At 37.9% G+C, this 22,271-nt stretch overlaps 2 protein-coding genes across 15 annotated transcripts in view; one reads left to right on the top strand and one right to left on the bottom strand.

Annotated features, from left to right (window-relative positions):
- ABI1 (abl-interactor 1) overlaps positions 1-3,340 on the top strand; it is a 136,241-nt gene extending 132,901 nt beyond the window's left edge. For 6 of the 14 annotated variants that reach the window (XM_006887072.1, XM_006887077.1, XM_006887069.1 and 3 more), the window contains one exon: positions 2,262-2,437. In XM_006887072.1, the coding sequence (XP_006887134.1) occupies positions 2,262-2,437 (176 nt within the window). Of the gene's footprint in view, positions 1-2,261 lie in introns of all 14 variants that reach the window. The other 8 variants (XM_006887080.1, XM_006887079.1, XM_006887078.1 and 5 more) reach the window with 5 other exon arrangements.
- A 1,076-nt stretch (positions 3,341-4,416) lies between these two features.
- PDSS1 (prenyl (decaprenyl) diphosphate synthase, subunit 1) overlaps positions 4,417-22,271 on the bottom strand; it is a 52,933-nt gene continuing 35,078 nt past the window's right edge. The window contains exons 8-11 of the mRNA XM_006887108.1: positions 19,149-19,229; positions 18,893-19,006; positions 10,440-10,520; positions 4,417-4,906 (exon numbers count right to left, since the gene is read on the bottom strand). Coding sequence (XP_006887170.1) covers positions 4,766-4,906; positions 10,440-10,520; positions 18,893-19,006; positions 19,149-19,229 — 417 coding nt within the window. The 3' untranslated portion in view covers positions 4,417-4,765. The remainder of the gene's footprint in view (positions 4,907-10,439; positions 10,521-18,892; positions 19,007-19,148; positions 19,230-22,271) is intronic.

The raw sequence follows: 22,271 nt of genomic DNA, 5'->3' as shown, positions 1-22,271 counted from the left end.
TTTTTAATTTGTATTTGTAAAGAGTTTTAAAAATGCTTCTTATTTGATATTTTGTTGCCCCTGGAAATATATTGGGTAAAAGTACTTTACTGGGTTAATAAACTTTAAGCAAATAGTTGCAGCTGGAGCTCTGAAGCCCAGTGCATTCATTCTTACCTGTTTTGACTATGTCTAAAATAAATTTTACTATTTTCTTGTATTTGAAACACTTTTTCAGGAAGCCTTAATATTCTGTTTTACATTTAGAATTCCAAATACCGTTAATATCTAAGTCAACTGTATGGCATCCTGTTTCTAACGGCAGATCTTTAAGACTCTCTTTCATTAATTCTGATCCGAGCTTTTACAGAATATCTGAGTTTATTATTTCAGGATCTTGCAAATAGGAATGCCTTTAGAAGATAATAATCAGGAGGCCTAAATGTCTAGAAAGTAATATCTATAACGAGGAACAGCTGAAAGTATTATTTCCAAGTTGGAGAATATCTTTCAGAAGGACTAGAAATTAAGAGAGTGGTGGTGGCCTGGCAGGAAAGGAATTGTACTACCAACCCAAAGGCAAGTGGTTTGAATCCACCTGCTGCCTGTGGGAAAATGATGGGAAATTTCACCCGTGCAGTTTACAGCCTCCTTCCAATTTAAACTTGGTGGCGGGGGCGCAGCTCTGTTCGTTTGCTCAGATCTAACCTAAAGGTTGGGAGTTTGGATGCAGGCAGGGGTGCTGTAGACGAAAAGCCTTCTTTAAATATCACAGCCCCTCCCCACTCCAAAACAAAATCCCTATTTAGTTCATCTCCGCTATTTGATAGGGATGAGCCATTATCAATTTGACAGCAAAAAAATAAAGGTTTTTTTTCTTTTGGAAGGTAGCTGTCTACAAATATTTCACATATACAAATAGAATTCTCGAGTAGACTTTTTGGCTTTCTTATTGTACTTACAAGAAGGAAAGAGTTTGGCTTAGGAATGTTGCAAGAATAGAGCACAGTGAACCCTTAAATAATAATTAATAGGAAGAGATAGTATATGAAATAAAATGTGCAAAGGAAAAAAAGGAGTTGGCTGGGACTAGAAGCCATTCACAAAGGGAACCTCAAAAATATAATTAGTCTGACTCTTTTTGCATAAATGGAAATATAGTACATGAGGAAGCAAAATTATCAGACCTTTGTCACAATCATTATAAAAATTATTTACATCATTGTGACTCTAAATATAAATAAATTAGTGTTTCAAAGTTTTAATAGTAAATAAAAGTCATTATTACTACTAGTAAAAATAAGTCATTACTACATTGTTTTCTTTACTAATAGTTTATTTCTAGCAATCATTTGATCCTCTTGTGTGATTATTTAGCTAAAAATAATGCTGGGATAATTATTTATTCTGTATGTTTTGAGGCTGACAAGATGATGTGTCAGGGATCTCAGAAGCACAGTAGCACTGTGATTCTTTTACAGGATTAAAATGGAGAGGAATGAATGTTACTAAATAAGAAATTTTGTAAAATAATGATTGATTGCCCACTTTACCTTACTAGGTGATACTAAGAATTAGTGTTTCAGATCTTATTTTAAATCACTAATATAGAATAATTACAGAAAGTGAGGCAGTCTTTCTTAATAGAAAGTAAATCCTAGACACTTTTATTTATTTTTAAATGCTTTGTTCTAAAAATTATTACTAAGAATTACAGACATAAATCAATGAAAAAACTATTACACACTATTTCATATATATTGAAAAGTTACATTTTACTCTACTTTCTCCCCTTTAAACAAAGAAACTGGGTCTAGCTGTCTGAATTAACACGACTGTTTTACTTGGCTATGACTGTGTTAATTCCATGTGGTTTTATATTCTCAAATGAGATAACTTGTGTTGTTGCTGGATTTACTTAATAGCAGTGGAGCTTTGCCCAGTAGTTACTCTGAGAAATTCTTTTGCATCTGGAAGGCACTTAAATGACTGGATGAATTGAAATCGCTAGTAAATGTCATAATTCAGATGTCTTTTTTTAAAGACATTGGTAGAAGTTGTCAGATTTATACTAATTCAGGTGCTCACTTGGCATTAAGATGAAGCCACTGATGTAAGCCCATAGTTGGCTATTGACTCACAAATACTTGACAGATGTAAGAATTAAGAACTTTCATATAAATGATTGGTTTTGCCATACCTATAGATTTAATTGGTATTAACTCATAAAACTCAAGTACTTGTATTGCACTCATGTACTATTTCAACTCTTTTCTCCATAGTTGTTGCAATATATGATTATACAAAAGACAAGGATGATGAGCTATCATTTATGGAGGGTGCAATCATTTATGTCATAAAGAAGAATGATGACGGCTGGTATGAAGGAGTCTGCAATCGAGTGACTGGTCTGTTCCCTGGGAACTATGTGGAATCAATCATGCACTATACTGATTAAACTTTTGGCTTTTAAAGTAAATCCTCATTATTACTCAGTCATACAGTGGGACTATTATGGTTAACAGAATTGTCTTAATGTTTTAAGATGTGCCCATATTTTCAGGACATGCTGTTTTATCGGTATAATTGAATGTCTACCCGTCAGCATAAATCATGGAGACAGTTTGTGTATTGCTGTCTTGCTGAACAGCGGTTTATACAAGAAGCTGTCCATAATTGATTATGCCAATGTACTTACTTACATACTGTTAACTTTATGACCAGCCTAAATATTCTGGGGAAGTGGGGTATAATATTTAAATCATGATTTGGATTGTACCAGTACATCTTTCAGTGCAGCATGGTTACTAACACTGTCAGACTAATATTGAAATCAGCTGGTGCTGGTTAGAGTTTTGGTTTCAATTCTCTCATTCTTGAATCTATACTATTTGTTTAAGGCATGCATACAAATTTATGTACTGAAATATATTTTAAAAAAATCCAAGATGCTTCCAATTTGTGTAATATGTACTTTGGAGTACTCATACTTAAGTCTCTTGAAATGAATTGAGTCTCTAAGGTCTCCATGTGAAACAAAATGAACAAAAAGGATAATCTGTAATGTTGTAATTTGTACCTAAGTTTTTTTAATGAGTGAATTTGCATTATGAATTTTTTTTTTCATTTATAAATATGTAAGTGAACCAGAGGTCTCTGTCCTTCACTGGTTTGCTTAAAAATAAATAAATAAATAAATAAAATATGCTGATTTATTGGAGAATTATGGTTCTGTTTTCTCAGTATATTGACTTTTGAGAATAATTTAGCCTTATTTCAGTATGTTCCAACAGCAATGTGACTAAAGATTGCAGATTTAAAAATCTAAGATGGTCATTTAGAAGTCAACCTACTGAATGCCCCTACCCCAAGAAAGGTGTCATAATGTATACAGATATCCTATTTTTAGACCAGTCTCCATTTTACAGTTTATGATTATATATTAAGGAGCTCTAGTGGTATAGCATGTTACACATTGTGACGCTAACTCAAAGGTCAGCAGTTCAAATCAGTCTGCTGCTCTAATGGAGAAAGATGGGCAGTCTCCTCCCATAAAGACTAACAGCCATAGAGACCTTGTGGAGGGTTGCTGAGTCAGAATCTACTTGATGGCAGTGCAGGTTTTTTTTGGTTTGGTTATTGAATATTGGTTCAATGGAAGGAAATTATGAGGATCTTTTACATACTACTTTTGTAAAATTGGGTGCAATTACTTTCTGAATAGGCCCTATTTAATCCATTATCTGGATTATGTTCCATTATCTCCATTATGTTGTAGTAGCAACATAAAAGATTTTAAAATAAAATAGCTGGGAAAGATGGTAAGACATTCATCACTGAAAAGGATATTTACCTAACCAACAAACAGATTTATATTGTCTTTTGACATAAATGAACTGCAACACATGCACTTTCTTTGTCTCCTCTTCGGTTATGGGAGGGTTAGAGGGTATTTTCTGTTACCCTGTGTGTAATTTTAGATTGCTTGGGGTTTTAGTGTGGGTTTCTGTGTATTGAGGATTTGTTTGACTATAAATAACAGTTCAGTACTCGGTGATACAGACGTCTAACAGCATAGTGAATGGTAAAAATAGTGGAAAACATTTATTTCTGAAAATTAAAGACCATTATTGCTACCAAATCAATGTGACTGTTTCATATGCATTTTACTTTTGTTAATTTTAAACATGGTTTCAATATTATTAATGATCAGCCAGCTACCTTCTGCTTTTCCTTTTTCGAGTGGAATGTTCTCATCATTTGTATATAACCTGTTGTCTAAATTTTATGTACAGTCTTTTATAATAAACCATTCTCCTATATAAATTTTGGATACTGTTAAAAATTTAACTAAAGTGGATTTAAATGTAGACCTCAGTTTTCTGCTCCTCACTCCTGTTCTGTTGCCTTTTCAGTAAAGGTGAAACAAGATTTTGGATTTTGACAATGATTATTTATTTCTCTAATGGCTATCTTTACATGTGGGTGGGTATTAACAATGTAAACAATACCACATATAACCATCTGATACCTCGATTAGAATTTACGGGACTAGAACGACAGGTTTTGATCATTCCATTTCATAGTTATGGCTTTCTTCAAAACCATTTACATTAAAAAGTTTCTTGAAAAACCTTGCCAATTTAAAAAAAAAATCCTATCAGTGAGGTTGAAATGATTTTTTAAAATGATTTTTGGTTATCTGCACATGAAGCAAAGTGTATTTGACAAAAATCTTTAGGCACAGTCTGGTAAAAATAGCTGCCAGGAAGGACAGAAAGAGTTGTCATTTATCTCTTGTGAGTACGATTTCTGAAAGTTGAATGAGGGCATCTCTTTCTGGGGATGGTCGAAGTTTACTGATCTCCCTTATTGCTTCATGGCAGTACCGCTGGGCGAGGTAGGTTGTTTGTTGCACACCATCACTCTATGCAAGACAAAACAAAACAGTTGCATGTCATTACCAGGATCAGCTTTTAAATTCAAACACTTGTGAGAACAGATAAGATACAAAGATAATAGCTCAACTATGTTTCTATTGTTAGCTCTCCAATTCACAGTTCTTTTAGGCCCTTTTCTCAACTTTTTATTCTAGGAGCATGCAAAACAACTAAAATGAACATTGAGTACTCATCTATTTTCCCCTGAAGTCTTAGTTTGTGGTGGTTGTTTTTTTTTAAGTTAAATAAAATAGTAATACAAGTGGAAGTAGGGTGCACTGAAACAGATGAGGGACTAAATAATTTAAAAGGGATGTATGATAGGGTATTAATAGTTATCACAAGAGTCCACAATTAAGGTTGCATAGTGGAATGTACTTGGGGCGGTGGGAGGGGTGCAGGGGGATTGTGTACAAGGGAGGGAGTCTTTCTTTTACTTTTGAAAGAGAGGAGCGAACTGGGGGGCGGGGGGAGAGGGCGGGGAGAGTAGTACAGCAATGAATGAATGGAAATCCAAATTCTCTGTAAATGTTCATTAAAGTTATTAAAGAAATTTTTTAAAAAATCAGTATACATAATAAAATTAAAAGCTAATCAATAGTTCTTTTCCCTACTTCCCAAAAGGCCAGCTTTACTCATGGGATTTGGTTCTTTCTTCATCTAGCTCATACACTCTTTCCAAATTATCAGGTTAGGTGGTAGTGTTAGGTGTCAGTGTAGGTCTGACTCAACAGAACAGAGTACTGCCTCTGTTTGAGCATGCTGTTGAACCTCAAGTCAGTCTTGTTTTGAGAGCCTTCCTCTCTATTTTGCTGACTCTCTGCTTGACAATGCATGATTTCTCTTCAGGAACTGAGCCTTCTAGGTAACATGCTCAAATTATGTGAGACAGAGTCTCATCAGCCTTGGTTCTAATAATTATTGTGGCTGTAATTCTTTGAAAACAGATTTACTCGTTCTTTCGGCAGTCCGTGATATATTCAATATTCTCCACTAACATTGTAATTCAAAGGTATCAATTCTTTATAAATTGTTCAACCTTTTCACATGCATATGAGATGACTGAAAAAAATCATGACTTGGGTCCAAGTGCATTTTAGCAAAGATCTTATGTGAGTTTTGTTGCAGTATTTTTTGTTGTTGTTGTGATTTTAGTGAAAAGTTACAGAAAGGATGGGTTTACATTCATTCATCAATACACATTTTTCTTCTGTCCTCCATGCAAGACTTTGAACACGTACGTCTTGTTGTCATACATCTAATGTCTAATCCATTCTTTTCTCACTTTCTCTCTCCCCACCCCTGTGTCTTTACTATTTTTACAATAGAACTAAGTTCACGGAGGCGTCTAGGCACATCCATGTTGTGTAGTTATTTTATAAATTCAGTTTTCAGTGCTGCATAATACTTGATTTTGTCAGTACACCCAGGTTTTTCTATCCCCTTGTTTGTTGCCGGGCACTTGGCCTGCTTCCATCTCTTTGCTGTTGTGGATAATGCTGGATAAACATGAGTGTGCATACATCTGTTGTGTCACAGCTTTGATTCTTTGGGGGCATGTTCCAGTTAATGGAATAGCTGGTTATTTCAAATGCTTTTTCTATTTTGAACTTTTTGAGGAAGCACTACACTGCCTTCCATAGTCTTAAACCATTTTATATTCCATCTGCATTGATTTAAGAGTTCCAATTTCCCCATCAGCATTTGTTGGTTGCTATCCTGTTGAACATTGCTATTACTGCTGTGGTGAGATTGATGTTTTTCTTTGCATCGCTCTAAATAACTAGGGATTGATTTTGAACATTTCTTTAAAAGATTAGAACAATTATCTGAATTTCTCCTTTGGTGACATGTATCTTGTGCCCATTTTGTGACTGGGTTGCTTTTTCTTGTTGAGGTGCTGGGGTATTCTATAAATTTTAGGAATGAGTCTGTTATCAGATTTCATTGCCAAATATTTTTTCCCAACCTGTGGAAACAACCTTTACTTATTGAAGTATTTTGGTGTGCATGAAGATTTGACTTTTACAAGATCCCATTCATCTATTTTATCCTCTCCAAATGTAGGTTTCTATAATGCTTGGAAGTCTGTGCACGCTATAGATTAGGGCTTCTAGATTTGTTCTGAGTTTTTCTTGATCAAACTTTATATTATCTTTGGTTTTACTCTTAGGCCCCTGATTTGCCTTTATTTGGTTTTTTGTGTGAGGTGTGGGTCTTGCTTCAGTTTTCTGCAGATGGTTGTTCAATTTTACCAGTACCATTTATTAAAGAGGCTGTCATAGTTACTAATTGTTGGTTCTCATGATGTCAGAAATTTGGACTTTTGGTTTTCAAGAGCTTTGAGTCTCGATTTAGCAAATAAGGTCATGTGTCATCTGCAGGTGGTAAGTCTTCCTCCAATCCAGATGCTATTGTTTGTTCAGCATACGAACTGAATAAAGTCAAAGGATACAACCCTGACACATCCTTTTCCTAACTTCTAACTATATGGTATTTCTTTGTTCTGTTCACATGACTGCTTCTTTATCTACATATATATACTTTCTGCTTGACTTAAGTGCTAACACTTGAAATATGTTATGGAATTCTCAATCTCTGCAATGTCAATTTTAGTTATCATCTGTTGCCCTTCTGCCGAGGATTCAGCCCATTCATACAATGCCTGATCATTGTATCACTGTGTTTATTTCTTCTGTTATTATTATTATACTTGCCATTTTGTAGCACTGACTTCATCAAGTTATCAATGCTCAAAAGTTTTTTTCCTGTTATTTCTAAATTTTCCACTACACAGAGGGATTAGAAACTGCTTAAAGAACAGAAAATGGGACATAGGGGCACAGGGCCATGAGCATCTTTCGGAAAGGGCCAAACAGAGTGAGAATAGTACAGTCCCTTACAGGCCCAGAGCAGAAAACTGATCAAGAGCCCGTAGCCTAATCCCATGGTGCTTCTAGAACCACACTAGCAGCAAGAGGTTCGTTTATTCACTGTTGATTACAGACTGTATTCACACTTGTGGTACCAAGGGTATTAGGGAAATAAGTTGGAGAATGGAGGAAGAGTATCTCACAATTCAAGTCCAGGTTAAGTCCACCAGTCCAAAGTACAATTAATAGCAAAACACAATTCCTTAATTAATAAAAGTCCTGGTTTCAGTTCAGCAACACAAATTTAAGAAGCCTCTGGTTTCCTCAAGCACAGCAAAATCTTTAACTGTGGCCTTTATCCTCTTGTGGTTACACGTCACTAGTTTCTCCGTAGCAACGCCATGCTCTCTCCTCCCTCAAGTCTTGCTCCCCAGTGTGGGAAGCACTCTCTATTATCCCAGTCCCACAGCTGCCGATGATTTGCACAAGACCTTATGTCTACAGTTCTGGTAGCTGGTGAGAAGAAGGGACTAAGGTAATGGCTAAAAAAGCCTACTTTAAAACTAATACCATAGTAACATTTGTGTTATATTTTATTACTATGTTTTAATGTTGGTTGCCCCTAAAAGCTATGATGTTAAAAAACATTTTCTCCAGAAACAAATCGTGTGCTTTGGTTTTATTTGCTTTATTTCCATAGTTACAAAGTCATGATTGTTCTGCCATTCAGAGTGGAATATTCCTAACATGCAGAAAGGCCTCTAATAGTCTTAACCATGACATATTTTAACTTTTTTTGCCTTACTGTTACTATCTATCACAGTCTAATACCAACACTACATTTTTAATTTATTGTGTCATTCAGTTTTTGCTTGGACCAACCACTTTCTAGTTCTGCATCACTGCTGTCCTAGGGTGTCTTTTCATAGGATTCTCTGCTTTATTATTCCTCTTGTTTTTATTTTTCTTGAGATAGAATCACAAACAAACCTACCTAGGATTAGAGTATGAGAAGTCAACTTCTTAAGACCTTATGTGTGACAGTGACTTTTTTTTGCCTTGAGACTTTTATTTGGCACAGAATTAAAAGTTTAAAATGTTAATTATTTAGAAGGCTTTTTTTTACTCTGTTGCCTTTTAACCTTCAGGTTTTTGTGGTGGTGCTGGTGGTTGGTTTTTTTTTTTTTTACAGAGTAATTTCTTTTCCATTTGTAGATGACTCGGACTTTCTTTTTTGATTCTCTTAGCTTTTCTCTCATTTCTAATGTTTTGGCTTGTCTGTCTATATTTTGGAATCCTGTGGAATTAGTTTTCCATAGTCCTTTAAAAGGTCTTAGAGCTTGCTTATCCATTGTTTATTCATATTATTCTGTTTTATAAATATGGTATCTTTTTAAATCCACCTAGTTATATTTCTTTTTTGTTTTTCTTGGACTCATTCTTTCATACAGCAAGCTTTCATCAACTGTTTAGGAATCAGTTGTCCATTCATATTTAATGAGGATTTGGGAGCTCCGTGTGTGAACAGGATGCTAAATTATAGAAGACCAGTGATTTTGTTGAAAGAACAGCCTGCGAAATGTTTTTCCTAAGTATATTTCTCCCTAAACTTGGCAGAACTTCAGTGTTTTTTTAAAGAAATACAGTTAATTCCCTCTTTTCAATCTTATTTTTCACTCACCCTTTTAGTAACACTATTATTTCTTAAACCAAAACTGCTCCATGATTTCCCAGAGACATCATCTATATGTTTCTATATTATTGCCAAACCATCCCACAAAGAAGTGGTTACCTGCAGCACATGATGATGAACAGAAATGCAGGGATTTGGTTTTTGTAAATACTAAAAATCTGAAGGGTAATTATTTTTAATTCTTTCAAGTAACTTGAAGACACCTTAAGAAGTGAAGAAAAGCTCATTCTCAAAAGATAGACTTAGCAAACTGGAAAAAAAAACAAAACTTGGCTTCTACAAAGAAATACTGAGGATATTTTAAACACTGTCAGGTTGGAAGCAAGTTATAACTCCCCTGAAGGCTAAATAGTTGTTGTTCATAAAAGAAAAAAAAAAATGACGTGATCATATAGTTCACTTGTGTTAGTTTTTAAAAAAGGTTTTGTTGTGTTTTTGAAATGGATGTTTACTGATAGCACTTAACGGCTAATCCAAGACTGCTGGAGTGCTTCAGAATTAAAGGCTGGGTGAGCTCTGAAAGACTACAGCCTCGACAGCACTGGGAAGATACGGGGGGCGTGTGTGCAGTGTGTGTCCCCGTGAGCAGGAACTAACTCACTGGCAACTGGCTTTTGTTGCTCCTGTGAAACCAGTGTTGGTGACAAGAGAGCTTGCACGGTGTTTGAGACTAGAGAACAGGCATGGAGCTTGGCTGCATGTAAGAATTAGTATTTTCTTTTTTTAAAAAAGAAAAAAATTAATCCCTGACCTCTAAGCCAGTTACTTTAAAATCTTTACGACATCATATAAGATTTTCCTTCTTAGCTTTTTGTCAAATCACAAATTGACTAAACTTGGTTTATCATTTTAATTTTTAAAGTTACATTATTTTTTTGGTTCAAGAGCTTTGGCACCTTGTACTTGCAGCGTTTTGTGTTTTTGCTTCCCCCCCCCCCCTTTAAATAATCTTACCTGTAGCACGTATTGTCGAGCTCTGTCCACATCACCTGGCAAACTGAATCTTCTCATTATCATAGCATTCATTTCTGGGAACTGATCATAAAGAAAAATTTTATTGCTCTTGGGAGGCTTAAAATGTTCTAGCATTAGTTTGTCATTTACCCTGACAACTGGGAACAAACCAAAAAGTCAGTTAACTTTCTAGATGATGTAGGATTAACCTTTCTGTGACTCATGGGACATACATTACCCAACAACCTTTTCAGCCTATCCAATATCTCAAGCTACCATTCCACTTGTATATTTACCAGCACCTGGCAAGGACCTGTAATTAGTAAATCTGAACAAACAGGCCAGCTTTCCCTCCACCAATCCTGCCACCACACACCACTTGGGATGACTGTGTTACACAGAATGGTATCACAGTTGATACTGCCTCAGAAATCTGCCCCCTCCTTGAGTTCAGAATGCCTTCCAGGACTAGTAACATGCAATATTGAAAAAATTCAAAGAAGAAAATAATTCTGTCATGGAAGGGTTAAGAAAGCTGCACTAAGAGCAACATCTAAGATGGTGTGGGGAAGGAAGCAGCTGTGGATTCTTGGTGTGATGATATTCTAGCCTCACACAACTACTTGGGTAAGAAAAGGGAAGAGAACACAAAAATGAGCTTTTGGACTTAAGTTTTTTTTTAACATCAAATAACACTAGAGGAATAGAAAATAAAACGTGGCCTTTAAATGAACAGTAACACCCTAGGTATATAGATAATAAACTTGCAATCTGATTTTCTAACTACAAATTTAGTTAACCCTTTGGTGACTATTTCTGCCTTTCTAGGTTCTTGGGAGGCTGTGATCCCAGTTGTAGTCCATTCTCCTGCTTGATGGAGCTCACTGTAACTGCAAATCTGAAGAAATGGGACTTGATAAAATTGATGAATGGGACCTTCAGAAGAGTAAATCTCTGTGTGCATCAAAAACTTTTTTCCAACATGATGAAAAGAAAACCATTGACTGGGAAAACATTTGGCAGTGCCTGTTCAGACAAGAATCTCATAACAAAAGTGTACAGAATCCTATGGGAGCTTCCACAAATAAAAGACTGATAATCTAATTACAAAACGGGCAAGAGACAAGGAAAGACTTTTCAGAGAAAGACATTTGTTTGGATGGTCGAGGGACATGAAGAAATGCTCTTACCCCACTAGCAGGGGAAAAGCTTAACAGGACAATAAGGAATAAATGTTGGAGATGATCCAGAAAGATTGGAACTCTCATACACTGTTAGTGAGATAGTAAAAAGGGACAACCACTCTAGAAGGCAGTTTGGCATTTCCTCAAAAAAGTTGAACATAGAAATTACATAAGGCCAGCTATTCCACTTTTAAGAATATACTCTGAGAAATTACAACTGAGTCAAAAATGTAGATCTGTACACCAATGTTCATAATGTTATTCACAATCACAAAAACATGGAAACAGTGCAAATGTCCAACCACAATCAAATGGATTGAGAAACTGGTACAGTCACATGATGAAATATTATGCAGCACACAGGAGCAATGATTTAAAAAATTCTTGCTAATGTTGACTGGAGACCATTAAGCTGAGTGAACTGTCTCATAAGGACAAATAATGCATAAGACCATTACTGTAGGGGAATGGAGGGGTGAGGGAGAAATCATAGGGTTGCACAATTTAGTAAGTGGAGAGGGGAAGGATAAAGGAAATGGGAAAGATCCAGTGGGGATCTGGAAAGACAAGAAAATGGTGGGCATAGTTCAATGGTGATTAATACAACACATGAATGCCAATGGTTGTATGAAACAATGTGAATGAACTTTGTGAGCAAAACCAAGAAAAAAAAAGAAAAATGGGCCTTGGCATCACCAGAGTCCACACGGGAGGAACTGTTCAAAATTCATAGTACTAACTCAAAGAAAAAAATTCCCTTCATTTCAGCATACCTCCCATTCCGAAAATAGCACCAAAAAAACCCCCAAAACACAACTGAGCAGTAAATAGCTCTGTCACGAAAAGGTCATACATATGTTTGTACTAATTCTAAGGCACAAACATGGCAATGGCTCACAAAACCCAGGTATTCTGTCATCAGTGTATGCCTTAAAGCAGTATTCCCTAAACTTCATTATCAGGTTAAGGCCCTGTTAAAAAGACTAATCCTTAGGATTGACTTTATTAACAAACAAGAACATCCCATGAAATAAACAGGCAAGCTTGCAGATTACTACTTTAAAGTTGCTTTGGTTTGGTGGCCTAGTGGACTGGTCCTACACTGCTAACCCACAAGTGGTGCTTCCTGGGTTCAAATCCACCATTGGGAGAATGCTAGGTAATCTCCACCCATGTAAATTACAGCTTCTGAAAACCCACTTGAGGGCTAGCTACACGTTCGTTCCTACTCCTTGACAGTGACTTTTTAACCTTGAATTTAAAGGATGGCAACAGTTTGCCCCAGACAGTGGTTCTTAAATTTAACCCTGTTAAGTCCTGTCCTGCTGGGCTCCTTCCCCAGTTTTTGATGCGCCCTGGGTGGGGCCAAACAGTGCATTTCTAACAAGTACCCAAGTAAAGCTGATACCATGAGTTCCTGAGACCACTGGAGAACCAACCACTAAGAGAGATGAGAGTGGAAATTAGGTATTCCACAATAAGCACTAAACCGAGTAGGTTTCTAAATCAAAGAACTTTTCTGGGCAGAGCCTTCTGCTTTAAGCAACAGAAGATTCAAGTAGTAGTTCTCAACATTGACTGCAAAGTGGAACCACTTGGGGAGGTTTTAAAAAAATTTAAGAGCTGGGTGAAGGAATTGGGAAAGATCCAGAAGATCCAGTGGGGATCTGAGAAGCTGGCATAATAGTGGGTATAGATCAATGGGGATGAATTTTAAAAGATGTATGGGGATAACTGTATGAAACAACATGAATGAAAGAATGTATGAAACATAATGTACATGAATTGTGTATGCAAACCAATATAAAATTATAAAAAAAACCCAAATAAACAAAACCACACCACACAACTTCCTGGATTGTGCTCCCAAAGATTCAGATGTTTCTAATATCGGCCCAAGCTGAGATTAGGTGAATTAGGAGTTAGTTATGAAGAAGAATTAAACTACGGCTAGTCATAGAAAAAAGAAAACTGGTATTAGGAAGATAAAATGGGTAATCTCCAAAACTCAGTAATAATTTAGGAAAGCTGTCACCATGAACAGAAAATGGAAGCCAGGGCACCAAACAGCTTCATTTCCTAGATCTGAGTGCTAGTGTTGTTTCTATTACCAGATGCCACAGCTGAGTGAGTTCTGTCACCTGGCCTCCTCATCTGCATAATGAGAGAGTTCAACTACATGGTCTGAAACCCTTTAATTTGAACGGTCTTAGTCTTTGGAATAGGAGAAGGAAGATGATGTGTTAGGCTTTGGACATGCCCAAGCTTATACTAGTTTCCAGCTTTTTCCTGGCAATAAGCCCAAAGGATGAAAGATGTTGTCTTGAAACCATCAACATATTAGTAATCCTGGAAGAAAAAAAAAGGGGCACACGTAGAAAAACCTCAACCAGTTGATGACAGATGAGGAAATCAGAATGTTATTTTCAGAGAAAAATATGTGTCATAACATTTTAAATATACACTGGCTGCTAATAAATTGCTTATAGCACTGAAGGAGCCAGGAGCTGGTTCGTTCTCAAATGAAAATCATAATCTGCTTTCTGTTACTGGTTTTTTAAGAGTAAGCTTTTTTAAAAATCAGGCAAGGCCAAATCAATGTATTTTAGTAGTCAAAAGTCAATTATGCATTTACGTTAGTGTCTTAATGCCACATTTCAAAACTGGATTTTTAGAGGGCTGTGACAGCAAAGCCGATGTGACAGCTGTGCTGGATACAATTAAGATCTTCATAGTGTGTGAGCTTTTCTGGCATATCAACAAATGTGAATGCTGACTGCACAGTTTTTTTTGATGCTTTTATTAAAAAACTGAAAAATCAAGAGTTTTACGAGAAATTTGCATTGAATTTGACTACATCTCTTCCTCTGGAACATGAAGTATGTGCAGTTTTAACATGTAAATATTGAAAACTTTCCCCACTGCCTTCTATGTGGGAGAAGGCATGAAAACCACAAAGGAAGAGCAGATGCCCGCCCGCAGATACAGTGAGTAAGAGAAGCTGTATGTGTTCAGGCTGTTTTTAAAAGTATGGAAACCACCTGTGAAGCAGTCAGGTTCTAACTTGGAAGCTGGTCTAGAAACCAGGGTGTCCAACCAGCTCATTCCAGCTCAACCCCCTCTCCCACCCTGGGAATGTCCATTTCCACTCCAGTTACACACAATCATGCTACATTTTACCACCACCTTATATGTCTGTAACAATCACCTGGGGATCTTGTTAAAATACAGATTCAGTTCTTTAATGCAAATAATGCACACATTATATAGCATTTATTTATTCTCAGACTGAACAATTCTCTTATACATAACTTCCTATTTCTTTGTATGGTCTAAACAAAACCGGGGATCGGTAAATCAGAGTCTGCTTACCTAGCCAAAACTTGAGTTTCTCAAAAGCCCTGAGTAGCTTCATCGATAGCTTAAGCTTGTACAGCTGCTGTGTGATGGGAGCTGGCACGGGATGTATACCTACCAGCTGACATCACAAATAAGGAGAAGCAGAAGGAGGAGAAAAAGACTTTTCTAGAGACATCTGTAAGCTAGAATTGTGTCATTAAAGAGTAAAGACTTCTCTGAAAATTAAGTTGATCTGCCATAGAAAGATACAACATGGAGGTTTTGCTCTTAGGGGAAGTGAACAGAAAAAGACTCTGTCCTCATGGGGAACGCTGAAGAAATTTGGAAACTTTCCCTGAGGACCCTGTCCCACCTGTCGTCAAGGAACTATATTTCAAATTATTAGTGAAATCCCAAAAAGCTAGAGAGTAAAGGGTGACCTAGAAGATACAGGGAGTTTCTTTCAAGTGCTTTTCCAACAGATTCCAATTTCAAGATGGCCAGCTGTGCCAAGTTAAGTAGAGAAGCGGCTTCCTAAGGCTGTTTGTCTTGGACCAGCAGAGTCACACAATCAGTGTTCATAAACGAGGCAAGTTCAAAGATTTATTTACCTAGTCTGCAAGCCAAACTCGCCTATCTGTGGAAAAGGATTACCAGTATCTTGCAGCTCTTCCACTAAATGGGCAAGTTAATTACAGAAATGACGCGCAGAGTCACCAGTGCATTTCCAGTGCCAGGGTGCATTGGTTACCTGCTCTGTGAGGAGGCCTTAAAAAGTACTCAAATTTTCAGCAGGCTCTCACTCATAAACACCAGTGGCAGTAACATTCGTGGTGTAGTATAGCAAATACTGGTCTTAGAAGATTTGAAGTGTTTAGTTGTTCACATGCCGTAATGAAACCCACCATAAAGAGAGGAATGGCGGGACCCCAGACGGTATTAAAGAATTTTCTGGAAACTATAAAGGCATTTTCATGAAATGTTATTTTTGGCACTCGTTTAACTCTAAATTAACTTTAGCCTTACAAATCTTTTGAAAAAACAAATTTCTCGCACCCCCCCCTTTTTGACAGCCTGATACAGAATTTATGTTGCTGTTTTAATTGGGGGACACACACTACTTGACCATCCCCAAAATACAAAACTAAAAAAATACTCTAACTTCTGGTGCATGCCAGAAAAACCAGTCTGCTCATGAAACAAGTCCTACCCAGCGTCATCGGGTGTCACTTTCTGCTCAGCCTAATTCTGTGGCTGACGTGTTTTTGAACTCCTTTTCCCACTGTATTACGGGCAGATTAGTGCTGTCTGCTGAGACTGAGTGTGGTGCCCCGTGATGCTGGGATTTCCCAGTGACACACACAGCAGTGGTTGGGACACTGTCGTATTCTCCCTGCTCTCTCTTTTACTTGCATTTTCCAGTCTCTTGTAGACTGTTAACAAATGAGTATTTTAGTATGTTCAGTCCCTTATTAGAGTTCATTACTCATATACACCAGTGGGTGTCTGTGTAGATTAATGTGTGTGGCTGCAGAGATGGTAGCTGGTGATTAATTTTTCTAATATGTACATGTTAGATGTGCCTGTTCCTTTACCTTTACGTGGCTCATGAATAAACACTGCATTTATATGGGTAATAATAAAATAGGAAAAGCCTTAATGTTGAAAAGAAATTTCATAAATCCCTCTGAGGTCTGGGTTACTGAGTACACCCCTGAGCCTTGCAATCAATCTCCCAGTTAAAGAACCCATTCAGAGTATACATTTCCCCTTTTTATCTCTGCCTCAGATTTTGAGAGGATGTAACCTTGTAATACTGAGGAATGATGTTTCCACAGAGCACTACAAAGTTCACCCCCAATGCCATTATTCTTCAAGTATATTCACTAGGTTGTCTGCCAACCAAGATCTCCACTAATATGATGCACAGTGCAGCCCATCTGCATCGCTCCAGACTTCAGCCTAAACTAGCCCAGGAAGAAGCCTTCTAGCTGTGGCTTTCCTGGAAAACAGGTAAAGGCTAATCTCTCCACTCTGGATTCAAAGAGAGGAAGAGCCCTGACCAGATGGACTGATAGGATGACTGCCACAATGGGCTCTAATGTGTCAGGAAGTCTGAGGATGGCACAGGACAGGGCTCAGATCTGTTGTTCATAGGGTTGCTATGGGTCATACTTGACTCAGTGGTACCAAACAACTAACTCTGGGACCAGAAACTGATCAAAAGCATTTTGTAATATCAACATAGAACCACTGATAATAGAAGTTTACTGAACAAAAGATCAGGGACTGTAGTTTTCAATATGGATTGAAGCTCAACATCAAGAAGACAAAGATTCTCACCACTGGGACAATTGGCAGCATCATGATAGATGGAGAAAAGACTGAGGTTAACAATTTCAGTTTGTTGAGCTACACAACTCTCTTGGCACTACAGTTGAAATCAAAAGAGGAATTGCATTAGCAAAATCTATTGTCAGGACCTCTCCAAATTGCTAAAAAGTAATGATGTCAGTCTCAGAACTAAGGTGCACCTGATCCAGGCCATTTTCTTTGCAATTACTTGCTATACATCAGAGAACTGGACAATGAATAAGGATGCTAGAAGAAGAATCAGTGCCTTTTAGATGTGCTGGAAAATGGTATTGAACTGGACTACCAAGGGAACAAGGGTCTTAGAGAAAGTGAAATCAAGCTTCTCTTTGCAGGCAAGGATTTTGACGCTTCATCTGTCATTGGCATGTAGCCAGGAGGGATCAGTCCTTGGAGAAGGACATCATGTTTGAAATGGTGGAGGGACAGAGCAGGAAAGGAGGTCCTCGGAAGAGATGGATTGACACAGTAACTGGGAGGAATGAGGGTAGGTGTGTCGGAATCAGTGAGACTAGCTCAGGATAGGGCAGACTTCAGAGCTGTTGTATGTAGGGTCACTATGAGACATTGGTGACTCGATGGCACATACAACAGAAGAAATGACAATGTTTATAAATTTCAAGACAGAATTGAGGTAAAATCTCTGAAAGCCTAAAAGTTACTAAGAAGTTAGAAAAAACTAGTTTTCAATTTCATGGTATGGGAATGACTACAGCTCTGCTATATAGCAAATGAAATACTAATAAGATGAAATTTTAAAAAGATGTATCAAGTTCCATCCAGTGTCCATATATTTCAGCTAACATTTGACATAGCCAAGAACATGGTCATGGCCATGATCCTCAGAAGGCTGTGAAAATGTCTTCTTTATAAATCAATTTAGCCTTTTGAGGCTTCTCAAGCCTTTCATCCGTACTAGGGAGACAATGAATCTGGAGAAAGAAGGAACTAAGGGATTCTGGTGGTGAATTTCATGGACTTTCTGCCACTTTGAGGAAACTGCCAAAGTTTTCAGTGGCCCTCTGAGAACAGCAAATAGTCTAGAAAGGAGAATTTCTGAGACTCTTCCTGTTCAAATGCCCCTGACACTTCCAGCTTTGCACACCCAGAGGCCACCATCTACACAAAATGTAGAAGCTACTCACCTTGCCAATGTCAAATGCATATGGAAATAATTGTGACTATGTATGTGTTAATTTAAAGTTATCCCATGTATATTAATTTTCTCACAATAAGCCTGGGAGGAAGATTATTTTCTTGGTAAGTAAACAGGCTTGTTAAGTGCCCTTGAACTGACTCTCCAGGGGGTTTTCAGAGACTGCACAGAGACTGTCCATTTTTCTCTCCCAGAGCAGCTGGTGAGTTTGAACCACCAACCTTTGTGTTGGCAGCCCAACTCCTTACCACTAGCCACTCAAGCTTCGTAAACAAGCTTGGAGAGATGAAATGACTACACCCCTCTGCCCCCCATCTTGGCCATAGATCTGGGATCAAATGCAGGTCTCCCAATCTCTAGGGCTCCAGGTCAGAATGTCAAGGAGGCTTTGTCAAACCTACCTGTTGGCAAGCAAATAAGACAGGGCCAGTGGCTAACCCGAGCTTCAGATCGGCTGATGTTGGTTTGCCCATCTGGTGCGAACATGAGGTGAAGTCTAGTACGTCATCTATTAGCTAACAAAAGAAAATAAAGGCAGTGTTTTAAAAAGCACCACCCTCTCAACACTGCCACCCTCCTCCTGTTCAGAGCATTTTATTCTGGGGGACAAGGTTGGTATTCCGACCCACCATCATTCTTAGAGCTACATATACCTACCTGAAAAGCTATTCCCACATTTTTCCCATATTGATAGGCAATCTCATGCACCACTGGGTCAGGGCATCCTAAGACAGAGACCTGAAAAAAGAATTCCAACATAAGTTGTTGCAGGTAGAAAACCCCTGAATAGAAAAATTTACATGGTAGTAACATAATCCCCTTGAATGAGAAACACACGCTAGATATCTGTAATCGGGAGATACTAGCAGAGGATCAAACATGTACATAATAGCGCTTCCAGAGAAAATGCTTCCGTCTTGTGTTTTCTTCAATTCTAACAAAATTGTCTTGTGTCCAGACAGTAAGAAAGTAGTCCTTCACACTGCTAGGGAAAACTGAACTACAACTAGATTTAGCATATTACAGGCAGGTAATATGTTAAGTACACTTCTTTGATATTCAAAAGAAAACTATTTTGGGAAATACTAGTTTCCACCATTAAGCAAAATGGACAATTAATAATCATGACTGATTTCAGATACATATATATTTTATGTATATTTTGTTGCTACACACTTTTTATTTTAATTACGTAAAAAGTTAGTTCTTGTAATAATTTCTGGTGATCTCATGTCTGCTGATTTCCTGAACTTCATGTTTAAGATAGACATTGCTCTTTGATTATCAAAAGGATCTTCAATGGAACAGTATAAAAACTTTTCAGTGGAGGAAAATAAGACTTCTAAGTCTTACTTTTTAAACTCCCCAAACACTAGCTCACGTGGAACACTTGATTGCATTTCCTGCTGCTCTGCGAGGCATGCTAAGCAGGCCCAGCCTCCTTTACGGAAAATGGGGACTCTGTGGAAATCCAAGGGGGGGAAGACCTGTTATTCTTCTGAAGAGGAAATGTCTTTCAATGAGAAAACCAGATGGACCTCTTCACTGTCTCCTTTTAGTGATGATCACCAAGGATAAAGAACCCTGACCCCTAATTCTCAAGCTTACCCCAGCAGCTCCCTATCAAGAACCAAGCCTTCAAATGCTCCGCTGGAGAAGGAGGGGCAATCTCCTCCTGTGCCATTAACATCCGATTCAACAGTAACACAATAAGAAGGGGGCAGGGGTGGGCTGGGGGGGTGGTGGTGGAAAAGAACCAAGCCTTCATTTACACAGTCAATATGTGGAATGACCAGGGTACAGGCTCTGCACTTATCTCCCTAGAGTTGGATTATGTCCTTTATAATTACCATGTGACCTTGGAGTATTAATCTTTGCCTGTGCAGTTTGCTTATCTGCAAAAGGAATGAATGAAACGTATTTACATCACAGGGTTGTTAGGAGGAATAAATTTGCTGCTACACATAAACCCAGAGCATGGAGCCGGCATCTGATTGTAAATCAAGCTCTGTCATTGTCATGGAGTCAGCACAACTCTGAGCTCACCTTCTATTAAGTTTCTGACACTGTAAAATGCACAGGAGGAAGGCTGCCTGTCTGTCCCTCCTCCCCTCCCCTTCAGAGCTTCTGGTCAAACTCACAGGGAGATACAGCCTTTAGGTTAGTTAGCAGCGCAGCTCGCAACGGCCTAGGTCACCAGAGCACTGTACAAAACTCAAATATGTGTGCTATTATTAGTAATTCTCCTCTTTTTCTACCAGCCACAGCCTGGGCAGTGTCCATCCACCTCTGCTCATAAAACCAGGTCATTTAACTTCTTCAGTTGGGGCAGTGCTTTTGATGATTTAATGAAGTTTGTGAATGAAATGTTCCTAAGTCCAGGATAGAAATGCACACACACACTCTCCCAACCAACCAGCTGGCCACTTTCTTGATTGAAAAATAACTCATTACTGCTTTCAACAGCAAGGACCTTCGCACCAGCAGGTGCGTACCCATGGGGCACAATTCAAAAATGTTGACAGAAGCCAAGATATCCATCAGTGTGCATGCAGGAATGAAAGTGTGGCAAGATTCGGGAAGGCTGGAATTAGCCAAATTCAGAACAGAACAGAACAGAATGAAATTCCTTTCACAGGCAGAAATAACTGATAATTGAGGCAGTTCTCTGAACTGCCTGATTAATGCCATTTCCTCAACACAAAAGCCGCACAGAAATAGATGCTTTTTTCTCGAGAAGTACAAGATTTTCTTTTGAAGAAAGAGAGAAAACAAAATCTACTTCGACTCTAAACGGATAGGAATTAAAACTTAGGGAGCACATGTGATTTACATTTTAAATACCTATAAATGACATCAGTAAGTTGGTACTCACTGTATGTCTGGTTCTATTTTGAGGCCTGTCATGGTGTTAAATTAATTTAAGGTAGGGATGAGACAGTTTTGACTGGTTGTTGCTACTTGTTATGTGTCATCAAGTCAATCTCCTGCAGAGCTACTGGTGGATTCGAACCGCATCCTGACTCTCCCGTGGGTTTTCCGAGGCAGTAAATCTCAAGGGAGGAGACTATAAATCCTTCTCCTGTGGAGCAGCATGCCTGTGGGATCGCAGTAGGTTTCTTACCTCTAGACCACCAGAGCTCCCCTATGTGTAGCTATACATGTTTATTTATATATGCATTTTCACTACACTGATACATAGGAATGTGTGTGTGTGTATATATACATACATACATATAAATAAATAAACATATATATGGGCAATAGTACTTTGAACCCAAATGGGAGGAAAAGGCCATTATTAAACAAACTAATATAAAACCAAATTAATAATTTGGGAGCAAATACATGAAACATAATGTCACAGATTAAGAAAAATACATTTAATTTACTATTCAAGGAATTCTTAAGAACTAAAGGTGGAGGGGAGATCAAACATATTGTAGAAAAATGGGCAAAAAGACATAAAAAAAAAATACAAAAACTGCCCCAAGCATATGAAAAGCTGTCACTCCTAAGGAGATGCAGACCTGCAGCACCATGTCTCGGCTATCAGGATGGCAAATATTGAAATCTCTGGGGAAACACCCATAAGCTGCTGGTGGAAATGCATATTGATATAATCCTCATGGAAGTTAAAATTAGTAGTGTCTGTTGTCAGAAGGGTCAGTCCTTGGAAAAAGGACACTGTGCTGGAAAAAATGGAGGGTCAGTGAAAGAAAGGCTCTTGAAGAGGTGGATTAATACAGTGACTGGAACGGGGGGTTAAGCACAGCAGAG

Source organism: Elephantulus edwardii, unplaced genomic scaffold (assembly GCF_000299155.1).
Source record: "Elephantulus edwardii isolate Elephantulus edwardi_28Jun2011 unplaced genomic scaffold, EleEdw1.0 scaffold00054, whole genome shotgun sequence".
NCBI classification, from domain to species: domain Eukaryota; kingdom Metazoa; phylum Chordata; class Mammalia; order Macroscelidea; family Macroscelididae; genus Elephantulus; species Elephantulus edwardii.
Note: the sequence above shows the minus strand (reverse complement) of the source record. Positions and strands in the feature narration are given on the sequence as shown.